At 42.0% G+C, this 13,549-nt stretch overlaps 1 protein-coding gene across 6 annotated transcripts in view; it reads left to right on the top strand.

The window, feature by feature from the left end:
• The window catches only part of plxna2 (plexin A2), a 374,923-nt gene that overhangs the window by 175,709 nt on the left and 185,665 nt on the right, over positions 1 to 13,549 (top strand). For all 6 annotated transcript variants that reach the window (XM_077512747.1, XM_077512745.1, XM_077512746.1 and 3 more), the window contains one exon: positions 11,228 to 12,548. In XM_077512747.1, coding sequence (XP_077368873.1) covers positions 11,358 to 12,548 — 1,191 coding nt within the window. In that variant the 5' untranslated portion in view covers positions 11,228 to 11,357. The remainder of the gene's footprint in view (positions 1 to 11,227; positions 12,549 to 13,549) is intronic.

The raw sequence follows: 13,549 nt of genomic DNA, 5'->3' as shown, positions 1-13,549 counted from the left end.
TTACCATATAGACAGTTTTGATAAGCTGAGGATCTTAAATCGAGAACAGCAATATCATGCTACTCCTCTCTACAAGAGAACTGTCAAAAGACACTTCATCATGTAGTTTACTGCCACTTAGGATGCCCCAATCAACGCAGAAAAAGGGTTGAGTAAAATAACTTGGTTATAATAATAGTAAGAATAACTTGGTTAAACAGACATTGTTGCGGTGGACCGCTGCCAGTTTCTGCTGTTTAATGTGTTTTACACTTATAGACACGTGTGTGTATATGGGCACACTATTCTCTCACTACTGTACTGTACTGTATCACTTAATGGCACAGATGTACTTGTCTAAGTAATAACTGGGCTGCAACATTGCTAATTCACATTAACAAGCACTATCTTAGCTGTCCACATGAATAGTTACTAACACACGAGAAAGTTATACAACACACCAAACATGAGCTCATTATTCAAAGTATGATGCACGTAACGAAATTACATCACTGAACATTAATTGCAGCCGTGTACGGCCGTAGATGTTACATATTAGTGGCATCCATTGAGAGGATAATGTCCCAAATGACGGCAGACATGACGTGAAAAGAGAGACAAAACGAGCAAATAAGCACACTATACTTTAGTGCACTTCTCTACTAATGCCAAACATACGGAAGAGGACACGTTCGTGTAGTTAAACGGTGTTTGAGACACTTAATTTGTTACGGAGCGGACTTTAACGAGGTGCACAACGAGCTGTCAATCAAATCGACGTCGAAGCTTAAGGCACACAATGGCAAACCAGTGCGACAAATAAACACAATATAAAGTAACTAAACGCTATTTAGTGTCATTGTGGCATCTCACTGCATAATAACCGCTATGCAACAAGTAATGGACGTGACCCAGAATGCAATGTGTGCGTCACGAGAGGTAAATATAATGACGTTACTCTACTCTTAACATGGAACTAGACAATATAATAATGACAACTGTTAATATTTGGAACCTTTCTAACAAACATTATTTACTTAATTAAGTGAAAATGTGTGTGATTCCCTCCCCGAGTAGTTCAAGTAGCGAATTAGCTACTGGGTGTTAGCCTACATGCTAAGCTGAACACACCACTGTTAGCTAGCGGGGATTCAATGCAAGGCAATGCAGCTCCATTCATATAGTGCATTTAATACACAACATAATTCAATGTGTTTAGCTTATCATGGTGAAACGATCGGCGGAGTCTCTTCTCTTTTAACTTACCTTCGAAGCATGTGTCTGTCGCGTTGTGTACGTGGGTGCGTGTGTGACCGGCTACTGTGATACAGGCATACACTACTGATTGGTTCTGGCTCTTGCACGGCTAACCAATCAAATGCTGCTATGGGCGTTACATTGCTGGAGTTGGACTCCATAACAGACAGAGACGCTCTGGGCTGCATTCGAAGCGAAAAGACGGAGTTTTAAATGGATCGCTCATATCGGCCGTCAGATTAATAAAACAGACAGATACCGATATGTACCAATATGTCAAATATCGGCCCCGATTATCGGCCCGACCGATTATCGGTCGATCTCTACCAAGGAGCTCTTCGAAAATAAGACTTTTATTAAATTGCACTTGCCACTACGTTTACAAGACAACACATTTTCTCATCAAGTTAAAAATGCTGTTTTTTTCCCCTCATTAATTTGAAATATCTCGGGTGTGAGGTTCTGATGGAATTTTGACCAAAAGTGGGTCAATGGTAACCTTGCTCTGTAAGATGAATTCTCGCGGTATTTGTGAATACATCTTGTACCGTTGATATCCACTGAGTGGTTCGGACCAATCACAGAGCGACATATTGAGGCACTTACTTGGTAGTGCAAGCACACATTGATCGCTTCACAAGCAAATTCGGTTCCCCTTAATCTGACAATTAGCATAGATTCTAAACATAGAAGGCCAAAACATCCCTAATGAAAATTAAATGGCACTAATAAACTAGCCACTAGAGGGTGCGAGAACTGCACAAATGGAAATCAACCCTACTTTTTTAACAGATGTGTTCCTTTTAAATATTGTGAACATGACGACGACGATATTGTGGCAGTTTTAATATCGCGATATCACAATATCACAGCAGGGTCTTGCTGAGCCAAGCAGGAACTTTGAGGGGGGCGGGCTGCAATGACCACGGCTGATTGGTCAAATTTGGGGGCGTTGTTTTTACATCGGCTGGACTCAATCAAACTCATTTGAATTAATTACAGAGAACTCGAAGATGCTGTGGAAACAATTCTAAATTCCCTGCTAAACTTTTACAACCAAGAACTCCCTTTTCCCAGAACTCAAAGTTCCTGGGCTTGTTGGTGGAAAAACACCCATTATAAATCTGGCTATTACCAGGTTAGGTCAATGGGCCAAAAAAGAAATGTTTAGATTCTCAGGTGAACCAGATATAGATTTGGTTTTTACTCCATTTGGATGTGTATCAATATTTGCCACCTTCCAGTAAACTCAAGCAGCTATTTTGCAAACACTCATTACCTCGATAACTGAAATGATGTCACCACTTTTGTTTTTATTTATTAGTTGTCGCAAAAGCCACATACTTCACAGATGTCCAGGTAACCTTCAAATATTCATTCAATCATTTGTAACCGTGTATTTAATATATTCTGGACCACAGGTGAGCTAGAGTTTCTGTTTTCTGACTTTTGTGTTGAAATACACGCGCTTGATTCTCTTTAGAAAATGACACATTTGTGGCTGCAATTGGGAAACAAATCCAGTCCTTCATTGGAGTTGAGTCATACTGTACACACAACTTGACTTTGAAAGCAATGTTCATTCAGTTTTTTGTTCTTTGATGGCCTGTGGCTTGTTGATATTTGGGCAACAATCGAAGACGTTTGTTCACTTCTGATCTAGATGTGGGTGTTTGTGTTCACGTGATGTCCAAGTGAGACAGTTTAGTGACATCCCAATCTGTTTTTTCCCCGCACCTGGTGAGATTTAAATTTCCTCCGCCTGAGGTCTTTTCATGGAAAAGGTCCACAAGAGGGAACACGTCTGTCTGTTTTTCTCAGAATGATGACAGAGATGACACCTCCCCGGATACAGACTCATGTGTATGTCTGTCGGGAAAATAATATGCGTATGTATCCCTACCTCACACGCTAGTTTGTATGCACGCTTCAAATATTTCTACGCTTGTTGGAGATCATGACAGAGATTTTTTATTTTTTTTTGGGTGGGAGGGTTGGTGGAGGGCGGGCAGAAGTCATTTGAGTGACAATGACGTCGTAAGCTCCCTTGGTGTGTGTCATCTTTTACACATAATGCAGCGCTTGTTTGCTTGAAGCTCAGCATTGGCGGACGGGGAGGGGTGGGGGTGTTACAATTTGATACATTCACATGCCCTTGATGATCTGTGCTGCCTCGACTCAATTATCCCTCCATCACCATGACATGCTCCTTGCTTCTGAAAACATGGCTTCCTTTTAATGATATGTCAGACAATGTTGAGGGTCACTAATGAAGCACTGCATGCAAAGTGCACTTAAGGGTGCACTTAATCGGGTACAAGTGAACATTATTTGCTACAAATTATAAAATTGCTGCTGTTTTAATGCAAAGTCAATGTACAGAGCAAAGTTCTGAGGCCACTGTTGGTTCTGCTGTGCCATTTTGACTTCATTATTATAATATAAGGCTAGAAAATGGGAAGGCAACAAGACCTGCCGAGGCCAAACCATTCGAGAAAAAAAAAAGAGGAGAAAAAATATTTTTGTGTGTGGAGTCTGGTGTCAAATGTCATTTTTTTTTAAATTATGGATATATTAAATGATTCCATTAACAGCATAGTTACATAAGTAAGCCACAAACATAACTTAAATGTGTCCAGAAATGAGTACTCCCGAGTAAATCCAACATTGGTTTGCCTTTTAGCACCCAAAAATGGCATATCTTTTTCAATTTTGATAAAGTTCTGATTTGTACTGGTATTTGAGGCCTGAATGTTTCATTTAACAACTATTTGTTTATCACCAATCACTGTATCATTCATAATTCGAAGAGATTAGCGAGTACCGATACAGATATTGATATCGGGTCGATACCCGTCCTTATTTCAAGGTATCGGTACCATCTTGTGGCCGTTTTACTATCAGAAACTACAAAAGAGAAATTAAAAGAAGAAAAAAAATAGCCATTAAATTAATGCAATTTTGTATATCGGGTTAAAGGCGCAGTCTGCCGGATTCACTCAGGAAAATGCACTTTTTAAATACAGGATGTACACACTAACTTTCTCTCAGTCTACACATCTGTGTTTATGTTAATCTTTGGTGGTGATTTCGTCCTAAACCCCCCCAGCCTGTATTTTGCCATTTTGTGTTTGTTTTGTAAACAGCGGGACGTTTCTGTGGAAAGACAGTGTTTACACCACTCCAGCCAATCGCAGGACAGGGGGGGTGCGTGTCGCAAAGGGGGCCGGGTGAACGTGTCGGCTGCGTGACGTCACTCCCGCGGCAATTTGAAATCACGTATGGATTTTTTTTCTTCACTCACTCATTCAAAAAAGGAAGCTTCTGTGAGTGAGTGAGTGAGTGAGTGAGTGAGTGAGTGAGAGAGAGAGAAAAAAATAATAATATCCAATAATAATCCATGCGTGCTTTGAAATTGCCGCGGGAGTGACGTCACGCAGCCCCAGTTCGCAGTTCGTCCGGCCCCGTTTGCGACACGCCACCCCCCGCTCTGCGATTGGCTGGAGGGGTGTAAACACTGTCTTACCACAGAAACGTCCCGCTGTTTACAAAACAAACACAAAATGGCAAAATACAGGCTGGGGGGTGTGGGGTTTAGGATTAAATCACCACCAAAGATGAACATAAACCCAGATGTGTAGACTGAAAGTTACAAGTGTACATCCTGTATTTAAAAAGTGCATTTTCCTGAGTGAAATCGGCATATTGGGCCTTTAAGGATCTTGGCTCAGAAACAGATCCCTTTTTTTTATGAAAGAGACCCAATCGGATCCCTGGAACTTTGCTTTGAAACTAAATCACAGTTTGACTCAATTTTGAGCTCCGCATCGATGTCATCATCACCGCCTTTGCTCCTCAGTGGAAACACATTTCTGGTTCCAGAATGTGGACTTGTTCAAATGTGTGGTTTGCAGTAATGCATAAATGGCGACATTTCATTGTGGCCTCAACACAGGAAACCAGACCAGATGAAATGACGGCAATTACCGAAGCCACTTGTGGTTTCTGGGAGGGGGGGTTGAACCCCTCGTTTGGTGCCGCTCCCTTGTGGAGAAGGCAAGGATGGATGGTTGGATTAGGGGAAAATTACGCAGAGCAACTTGGAAGCTGACGGATGGATTTGGCACTGGAGCAGAGCTAGTCATTTCCTAGCAAGACAAAGAAATGTACAAATATAACTCAGACTGACATGCCAGCGAGTCCCCTCATTATTGCAGCTCTTCAGAGTAAGAGCTAATGTAGCAGAATCTTCAAGAATCCTGTTGGAAAAAAAAAAAAGTCTCATTAGGAGAAAATGAGCTTTTAAAATATATTCCCTATCAATAGAAAATGTGCCAACATTCAAGAGAAATGAAGCTAATGTAAGGCGGTGCAAAGAATCAATCAAATTATTATAACAGCATCTACTTGTCTTGAGTGACTAACCGGTTTATTGCTGTTGTTTTGATCACTAACACATCGACTTTACTTAGGCGTCCAAATTTCACGCCTCACTGTCATCATTAAGGGAATAACTCACTAATCCGAGGCATGAAATTACAATCTCCCGTTTCCTTTTCCTGTTTGACAACAGACGACTCTGTGAAGGGATTTCCGCGCTGATGTTCTTTATCTCCCGCGAGACAATTGCTGTATGAATTGAGGAGATCAAGACGCATTTTGGCTGCATTACTAAGAAGCTTAGCACATACAGAATAAGTCTGTTTACTGCAGCAGGTTCCTGGGTGACGTCATTTTCCGTCACTGGTACCACGAGGTTTCACTTCTGACACTGTTGGCTTGCTTATCGTTTGACGTTAGCGCTTCTTTTGGTCTCCCGGTGCTCTTTATCGTCTCATCGCCAGCAACATTGCAGCCGCCTCTGACTTGCTTGAGTGCCGTTTGGGGAGAAAATCAACATCGTTTTCAGCCAACGCTTCATTTAATGAGAGCTCATTGGCACGCCTGATTGTTCATCATGAAGGGGAAGTTTGTGGAGCCCAGTGGCGTGTCGGAACGTTTGTCTGCCACCGCGCATTTCAGAAGCCTTAAACTGTTTGGATCATAATGATGTAATGACTAAAAGATCCAAGCTGCCAAATTGGCTCACTGACATACTGTTGAAAAAAAAAAAGCAATGTTATTGGAAAACAACACGTAATGCAAATCATTTTTTATTCATTTTTATTCGATTCATTGATTTATTGTTTGTGTGTGTGGTTAGCATGTCTGACTGACATTTCTGAGGTTTGCGGTGTAAATGAGGTTTTGAATCTGAGCTTCGGCCTTCCCGTGTATGCTCTCTTTGTGCTTGTGTGAATTTTCTTGTCCCTCTTTTTCCTACATTCCAAAAACAAGCTTGTAAGACTCAAAATTGTCCAAAGACAGAACCTCCAGATCAACTATTTTTACTAGGAGCTCAGTTGGCCCCCTCACTTAAAATTTTAGGGGCCCAAGTAAAATATTGCACAAAATGAACTTTCAAAGTAAATATTTACAGTCTCTTTCATTTTCACTTTATAATTGAGAAAGACTTAAATGATTAATACGGGAAGTATGTTTTAAATTCACATTTTACTGCAAACGTTTTGACCCAAAGGAAGTTGTAGAGTGGAAAAATTGTCATCACAAAGTGGCAAGCTATATTGAAAAAAAATGTTTCTGCATTGATAATAACCACTACACATTTAACTAATGTTCTTCCACTGGCAAATTAACCTGCAAGTTTGACAATAAAGAGAATTGAAAATGAAAGTTAATATGAACCCAGCAGACACTGGGCCAAATTCTCAGCCGTCCCATTCATTTACAGGGATGCAAATGTATCTTACTGTTGTCTGCATATTGAAAGTTTATTAACTCATGTGTCTATAAAGAAAAGTCCTCAGGGCTGCTGCTCAAGCTGTTTTGAATGTGTAGGAGGAGTTCTAACCCTACTATCCCAGAAGCCATTTATTAACATCCTCATAAAGTGCAAGAACAACTAACAAAAAAAGCAGCAGGGACGAGACCTCGCCCGCCCACGTCTTGCTCTCGCTGCCTGTACTCCACCATCCTCTTTGTTTGAGTTTGTACACGCTCGGTGTGCAAAGTAGGTCCCTTTGGAGGTAAAATCTGCCGGCTGCTGAGCCAGCTTTCACATAAGTCTTACGGCCATTTACCCCCTGGGAGTTTTTATGCGACTCCCCCTACACCCTTTAATGGTTTGTGTATGACATTGACTCATCCGTCTTTGCTCGCTTCCTTTTCATGCTGCACACAGGGAGCGAATGAACGGTGTAAATATGTGCCCCCATCAAGGTGATCCATTCATATGGATTGAACTAAAGTCTTTCTTTTGGTTGATAGCGCGACTGCGTCTTTGTTGCACTCGCCGGCGACCTCGCTGAGTTCAGCAATTGAGTATTGGATTTGCAAAGAGTGAAAACAACGCCGCTGCAAGCGTTTGCACGATCTGCGTCAAATTGCCGCTCTTTTCTTTACGGTGAGTCAGTTTTACAGTGGCGGAAATTTCCATATAAATGCAAAGAAGAGCGATTCATTAGCCGTATTCATGTCCTGACCTGAAATAAAAAAAAAGGTGATGGGTGACTAGAATTATGGGTAAGATAACCGTTCAGAAATAATTGCTGTGGGCACCAAAATAAAAGCTGAAGCAGGTTGCACACATCTCCACAATCAGTCCAAATTTGTGCAGTTTTCCCAACCTTGCAATCAAAGTCAACAAAGGCCCGATTGTCAGATGTCTCACAAAGATTATCCTCAGTAATTAACCTGTGGTGTGGGGTATGTTCATTCGTTTTTCCTCCCCGCTATCTCAGAAACGGAAATATGACAATCATAAAAGACAAATCATTTCCATTTTTATGCTGGGCTGAGCTGCGGACATTATGACTGTGCCGTAAAGTAATAATAAAAAAAGGAGAAAATGATCTTAGATTTATGAACAGTAATCAATTAGAAACTGATCTGAAACTTGCACTGTTGCCAAACACAAATAGTAGGAGCAAATGTTTGTGTTGCTTTTTGTATAGCATGTCTCACAGGCCATTCAGCACAATGAACATGACCAGTGAAGCAAACAGTTTAGCACAGAGTAGTAGGAGGAAGAGCAGTAAGCACGCAAATGATGTTTTTCTCATCCTGTGTGGGGTATCTCACATTTCAAAATTAGTAAATATGTTAAACATCATAGCAGAATGAACACCGAGAGTACTTAGCTAACTTAGCTTAGCTATTTAGGACATAATGGACATATAACACTCCACCCACTGTAGACTAGTACATCTGAGACCACAAACTATATTCAGGCATTTTCTTCCCTCAAAACAAAGCAATGTCCCATTGATGTGAATGGAAATAGAATTAATACCTAAGTTCCACATTCCACTGCACTTTGGCTTTCTGGAGCCATACCGAGCGCTAATTTAGAGCAAAAAAAGCTTAGCTTTGCTAACTCAAACAAAATTTATGAACCAAAGCTATATACAGAACATCTTAAAATGTTTTATGTACACAGATTTGTTCATAAACTGATGCGTTCATGAGTTGTAAAAACAATTTTCCAGATAACAGTAGTTCAAACTTAAAACCGTTCCAGCAGTCAAAATGTTGCCATCACAAAACCTTTATTAATTCACCTGCCATGGTGTATTGAATTCTGCATAAAATTCTCATCATTACCAGCAGATAAAGAATGAGGTGCAAAAATGCCTTGATGAGCTTCAGAGGAAATCCCAAATCTTGCAATCAAACCTGGCATGAACGCGTCCTCATCATGCCATCAAGTGCTCGTTAATTCTCTGATTATTCCAAACACATCCATCACCTTTTATTTGTGGCATCCTCACTACCGGGAATGCAAATTGAGAGCTCGGTGAATGACGCAGGGCAAAAAACCAACCCCCGTTTCGCCCCCTCGCACCTCCTCCGGCTCCTCTCTAATTACCCTTGTTGGATCGCTACGCCTAATCGTACTTGATTTCGGGATTTGCCGCCATTGTCTCCCCACTTGTTAGCCCCCTCGCACGGCTGCTTATGATTGAGTGCGCTGATAAACGTGTGATGAGGCTGCAAACGTGCCGTGATGCATCTGATACGCAAACATTTATGGATGACGGGATTTTGTTCTACATAATCTGTTAATATCAGCAGCGGATGAAAACAAAACACCTGTACAAATCGGCAGCCCAGAAATGTGACATTATATTTACTTTTAGAGTTCAGTATAAACACACAGGGAGCAAATATTGAGACTGGACTTGCCGGGTGTCCAGTTAATAAATAATTTGGCCCTTTAATTTGATGTGATTAGCATATGTTTCTTCATGTACTCTCATAAATGTGAATACAACTTTTTACATATTTATTATGCATTGAGTAGGCGGCACGGTGGGCACATCAGCTTCACACTTCAGAAGCCATGGGTTTTGTATCTGGGCTAGGAACTGTGTCGAGTTGATTCCGTCTCTCACCCAAAGTCAGCTGGGATAGACTCCTACACAACCGTAACACTAGTGAGGAGAAGCAGTATGGAAAATGGATGGATGGATGTAATGGGTAAATCCACTTAAAATATTGTAAAAGATTATATAAGTGCAGCATAAATAGGTTAACATCTCTGTTATTAAATAGTTCTGTTAACCGTCCCTTGTGTTGTGTTTTATCAATTAACTGAAAAACCTTTTTTTTTCATGCTCTTGAAAAAACAGTACTTAGAAATATATGCCTTATATTCAAATTCAAATCCAAATCAAATCAAACTATGTAGCACTTTTCACACATAAAAATGCAACTCAAAGTGTTATGTACCGTATTTTCCGCACTATAAGGCACACCTCATTATAAGGCGCACCTTCAATGAATGACATATTTCAAAACCTTTTTCATATATAAGGCGTTACAGTAGAGGCTGGGGTTACGTTATGCATCTATTAGATGGTGCTGCGCTAAAGGGAATGTCAATAAAACAGTTAGATAGGTCAGTCAAACTTTACTAATAGATTACAAACCAGCTTTCTGACAACTCCATTCACTCCCAAAATGAATAAACAGCTGTTTTATTATTTTCTCTGAGGTAAAGTATTAGTATTAGCTAGCGATCCAAGATGGCGGGATCTTCTTCGCATGCGCGTCACCGATCGTGCAGGGTCACCGACAGTGTCTTGACAGCGAGACCTGTTGCGGCTCAATATTGATCCATATATAAGGCGCACCGGATTATAAGGCGCATGGTCAGCTTTTGAAAAAATTGAAGGCGTTTAGGTGCGCCTCCGTTGTGAAAATACGGTAATTAAATCATTCATCGTACAGCATAAGAAGAAACATCCCCATGAGCACATCTACACTCACACACAACCTGAGAACTATGTAAAAAGACATGGCGGGGCACAGAGATACCATGTGAGGAAAAGCACCCAAAGGGAGCTCATCCACACTGATTTGGGATTGAATTGTGATATCATTTTAAATATTGTTTTGAATGCTTGCTTTTATATTCAGAAAAAAATGTTTTCTGGCTTTGCTTCAACATCTTCATTGTTTTGTCAGTTCATGTGTGAGAAGTGTGGACCTAAAACAGTCCGTCTGGATTTGGTACTCTAGAAATAAATTGGAATCGATTTAATTTGTATTGAATCACACGTATTTTATATTTATCATACCCGCATGAGGATTTTCCAAATGAGTTGTTCTTGTAATAATTGACATGTTGTGATGAGTCACAGTGACGTGAATGAGGTTTGTGACTAATGTGTCATTGTTTCGCAATGGTAAGTGTGTATGGGGGCTGCTGGGTGAGTCAGGTCAGGCTGATTCCTCTTGCTGTAACTTGCATCGACTTTCATGTGGTGTCCAAGCAGCTCCTTTGGAATGTGCACCGTAACCGTTTCCTCCCTTTGTCTTTTTAATCCGCTCGGCCCAACTGCTGCTTTAACCTAGGATGAACCTTGACCCTCTCGATATGTGAGTCATATAGGCTAATTAACACTCTCTTTCCTCTCTTTCTCCCCAGAAAGATGTGAAGAGGCTTGCGACTCTTGAACGGACAAGTTAGCCTTCAACAACCAAAACAAGAAGGTCTCCATCAGTCTTCCTTTCTTCACCCATTCGCTCTTCTTCCGTTCCTAAGAGGCCTGGCAAACATGAAGGTTTTGCACAGGACTTCATCGCCTGAAGCCAGAATGGGATTATTAGCTCCTTTGCTAGCCTTCCGGCTTCTAGCGCTGCTTGCTCAGTGTAGCGGGCAGACATTCAATAGCTTCCACCCGGAGCGTCGCGACTGGTTCTTCAACCACCTGACCGTCCACCGAACCACAGGAGCCGTGTACATCGGCGCTGTCAACCGCGTGTACAAGCTCTCGGGCAACCTGACCATGCTGGTGTCCCATGACACGGGCCCAGAGGACGACAACAAGGCCTGTTACCCGCCCCTGATAGTGCAGCCCTGCTCGGAGCCTCTGGTCTCGACCAACAACGTCAACAAGCTTCTCCTCATCGACTACTCGCAGAACCGCCTGCTGGCGTGTGGTAGCCTCTATCAGGGTGTCTGTAAACTCCTCCGACTGGACGACCTTTTCATCTTAGTAGAGCCCTCCCATAAGAAAGAGCACTACCTCTCCAGTGTTAACCAGACTGGTACAATGTATGGGGTCATCGTGCCCTCACATGGCCAGGATGGAACCCTGTTTATCGGCACTGCTGTTGATGGGAAACAGGACTATTTCCCTACCATATCCAGCCGGAAGCTTCCCCGCGATCCGGAATCTTCCGCAATGCTTGACTACGAATTGCACACCGACTTTGTGTCATCGTTAATCAAGATACCGTCAGACACGCTAGCTCTGGTGTCCCACTTCGACATCTACTATGTTTATGGTTTTGCTAGTGGCAGCTTTGTGTATTTTCTGACCGTTCAGCCGGAGACGCCAGAAAACGGCATGTCATCAAGCGGCTCCGCCAGCGACCTCTTCTACACTTCCCGCATCGTTCGCCTCTGCAAAGACGACCGCAAGTTTCACTCATACGTTTCCCTCCCCATCGGTTGCGTGAAGAACGGTGTAGAGTACCGGCTCCTGCAGGCCGCCTACCTCGGCAAGCCGGGCAGCGTCCTTGCCGCGTCGCTTCACATCGGCGCTCAAGACGACGTGCTCTTCGCCGTCTTTTCCAAAGGACAGAAGCAATTTCACCGTCCGCCCGATGATTCTGCGCTCTGCGCCTTCACTATCCGCGACATCAACACACGCATCAAAGAGCGCCTGCGGTCCTGCTACCAGGGCGAGGGACACCTAGAGCTCAACTGGCTACTCGGGAAGGATGTGCAGTGCACCAAAGCGGTGAGTTCCACTTTGTCGACATTAGATGATCAGGTCTTTGCAAGCATACTGTCACGTTTCTCTTCTAGTATAAAAAAAAAAAAGGTCAATTTACGGCTAAAAACTAGTTTAATTAATCAGTGGTTTATTAGTGTCCTTAGCAATTGAATGTGATTTCGGGATGGTGTTGAGCATGTGTTGTTAGCAAGCATGTTATGGCAATAAAAATGTTGAGAACATAAGTAAATCTAGCCATCACGCCACCACGTGCTACAAGGGCCAACTATATAACAGTGGGAAGATATTGTTTATTAAAAAAAAAAAAAAAAAAGCACATTTGGCTGTTTAGATGTGTAGTTTTAACAGTCCACGGAATGTTCACGTCATTAAAAACAATCAAACAAACAAAATGTTCATAAAATTGACTTAGAAAAACAAAGTGACAATATTCTCCTTTGGTTTTAAACCAGCAATTGTGTCTTCCGGGCTCAGGAAGCAACGTGATTGCTTCCGACGCTATTATTTGTGAAAAGCCCAATTATCTTTTTGAGGAAAGGCCTCCGATTTGCTCTTAGTTAAGTCGCTTGATTTTCCCTCATTCCCCAGGAGCCTGCCGTCTTTGATTGTCTCTAACTGCTAATAGATATTAAATAATATTTGAATGAGTTTTGTGTTCGACATATCTATAGTACAGGCTTGCAATCTGTGCTGTAGGTCCACATGTATCTTTAGTGTATCATTGAAGAAGTCCACTGTTCAGCTTTACTTTGTTGCTAATCCCTCCCTATGGGCAAACAATTGACCACTCTTATGAAAAGCAATGACTTAATAATAAGTGAAAAGTCAGAACTGGTTATCATAAGGGGTCCCGGTTGGGTTTTATTGTCTCTTAGGTGTGAGAAGAGGTTAGAGGAAGGGCGGCGTGGGGGCTGAAGAAACTGCAGTGACAGTAATGACAAATTAGTGCATATTTTCCCTCCCATTTTCTAGCAGAATCTCAAAGGATCCCAGCATGTGCTGAA

This window comes from Festucalex cinctus, chromosome 2 (genome assembly GCF_051991245.1).
Source record: "Festucalex cinctus isolate MCC-2025b chromosome 2, RoL_Fcin_1.0, whole genome shotgun sequence".
NCBI lineage: Eukaryota > Metazoa > Chordata > Actinopteri > Syngnathiformes > Syngnathidae > Festucalex > Festucalex cinctus.
The sequence above is the reverse complement of the archived record's forward strand: the minus strand, read 5'-3'. Positions and strand labels throughout refer to the sequence as shown.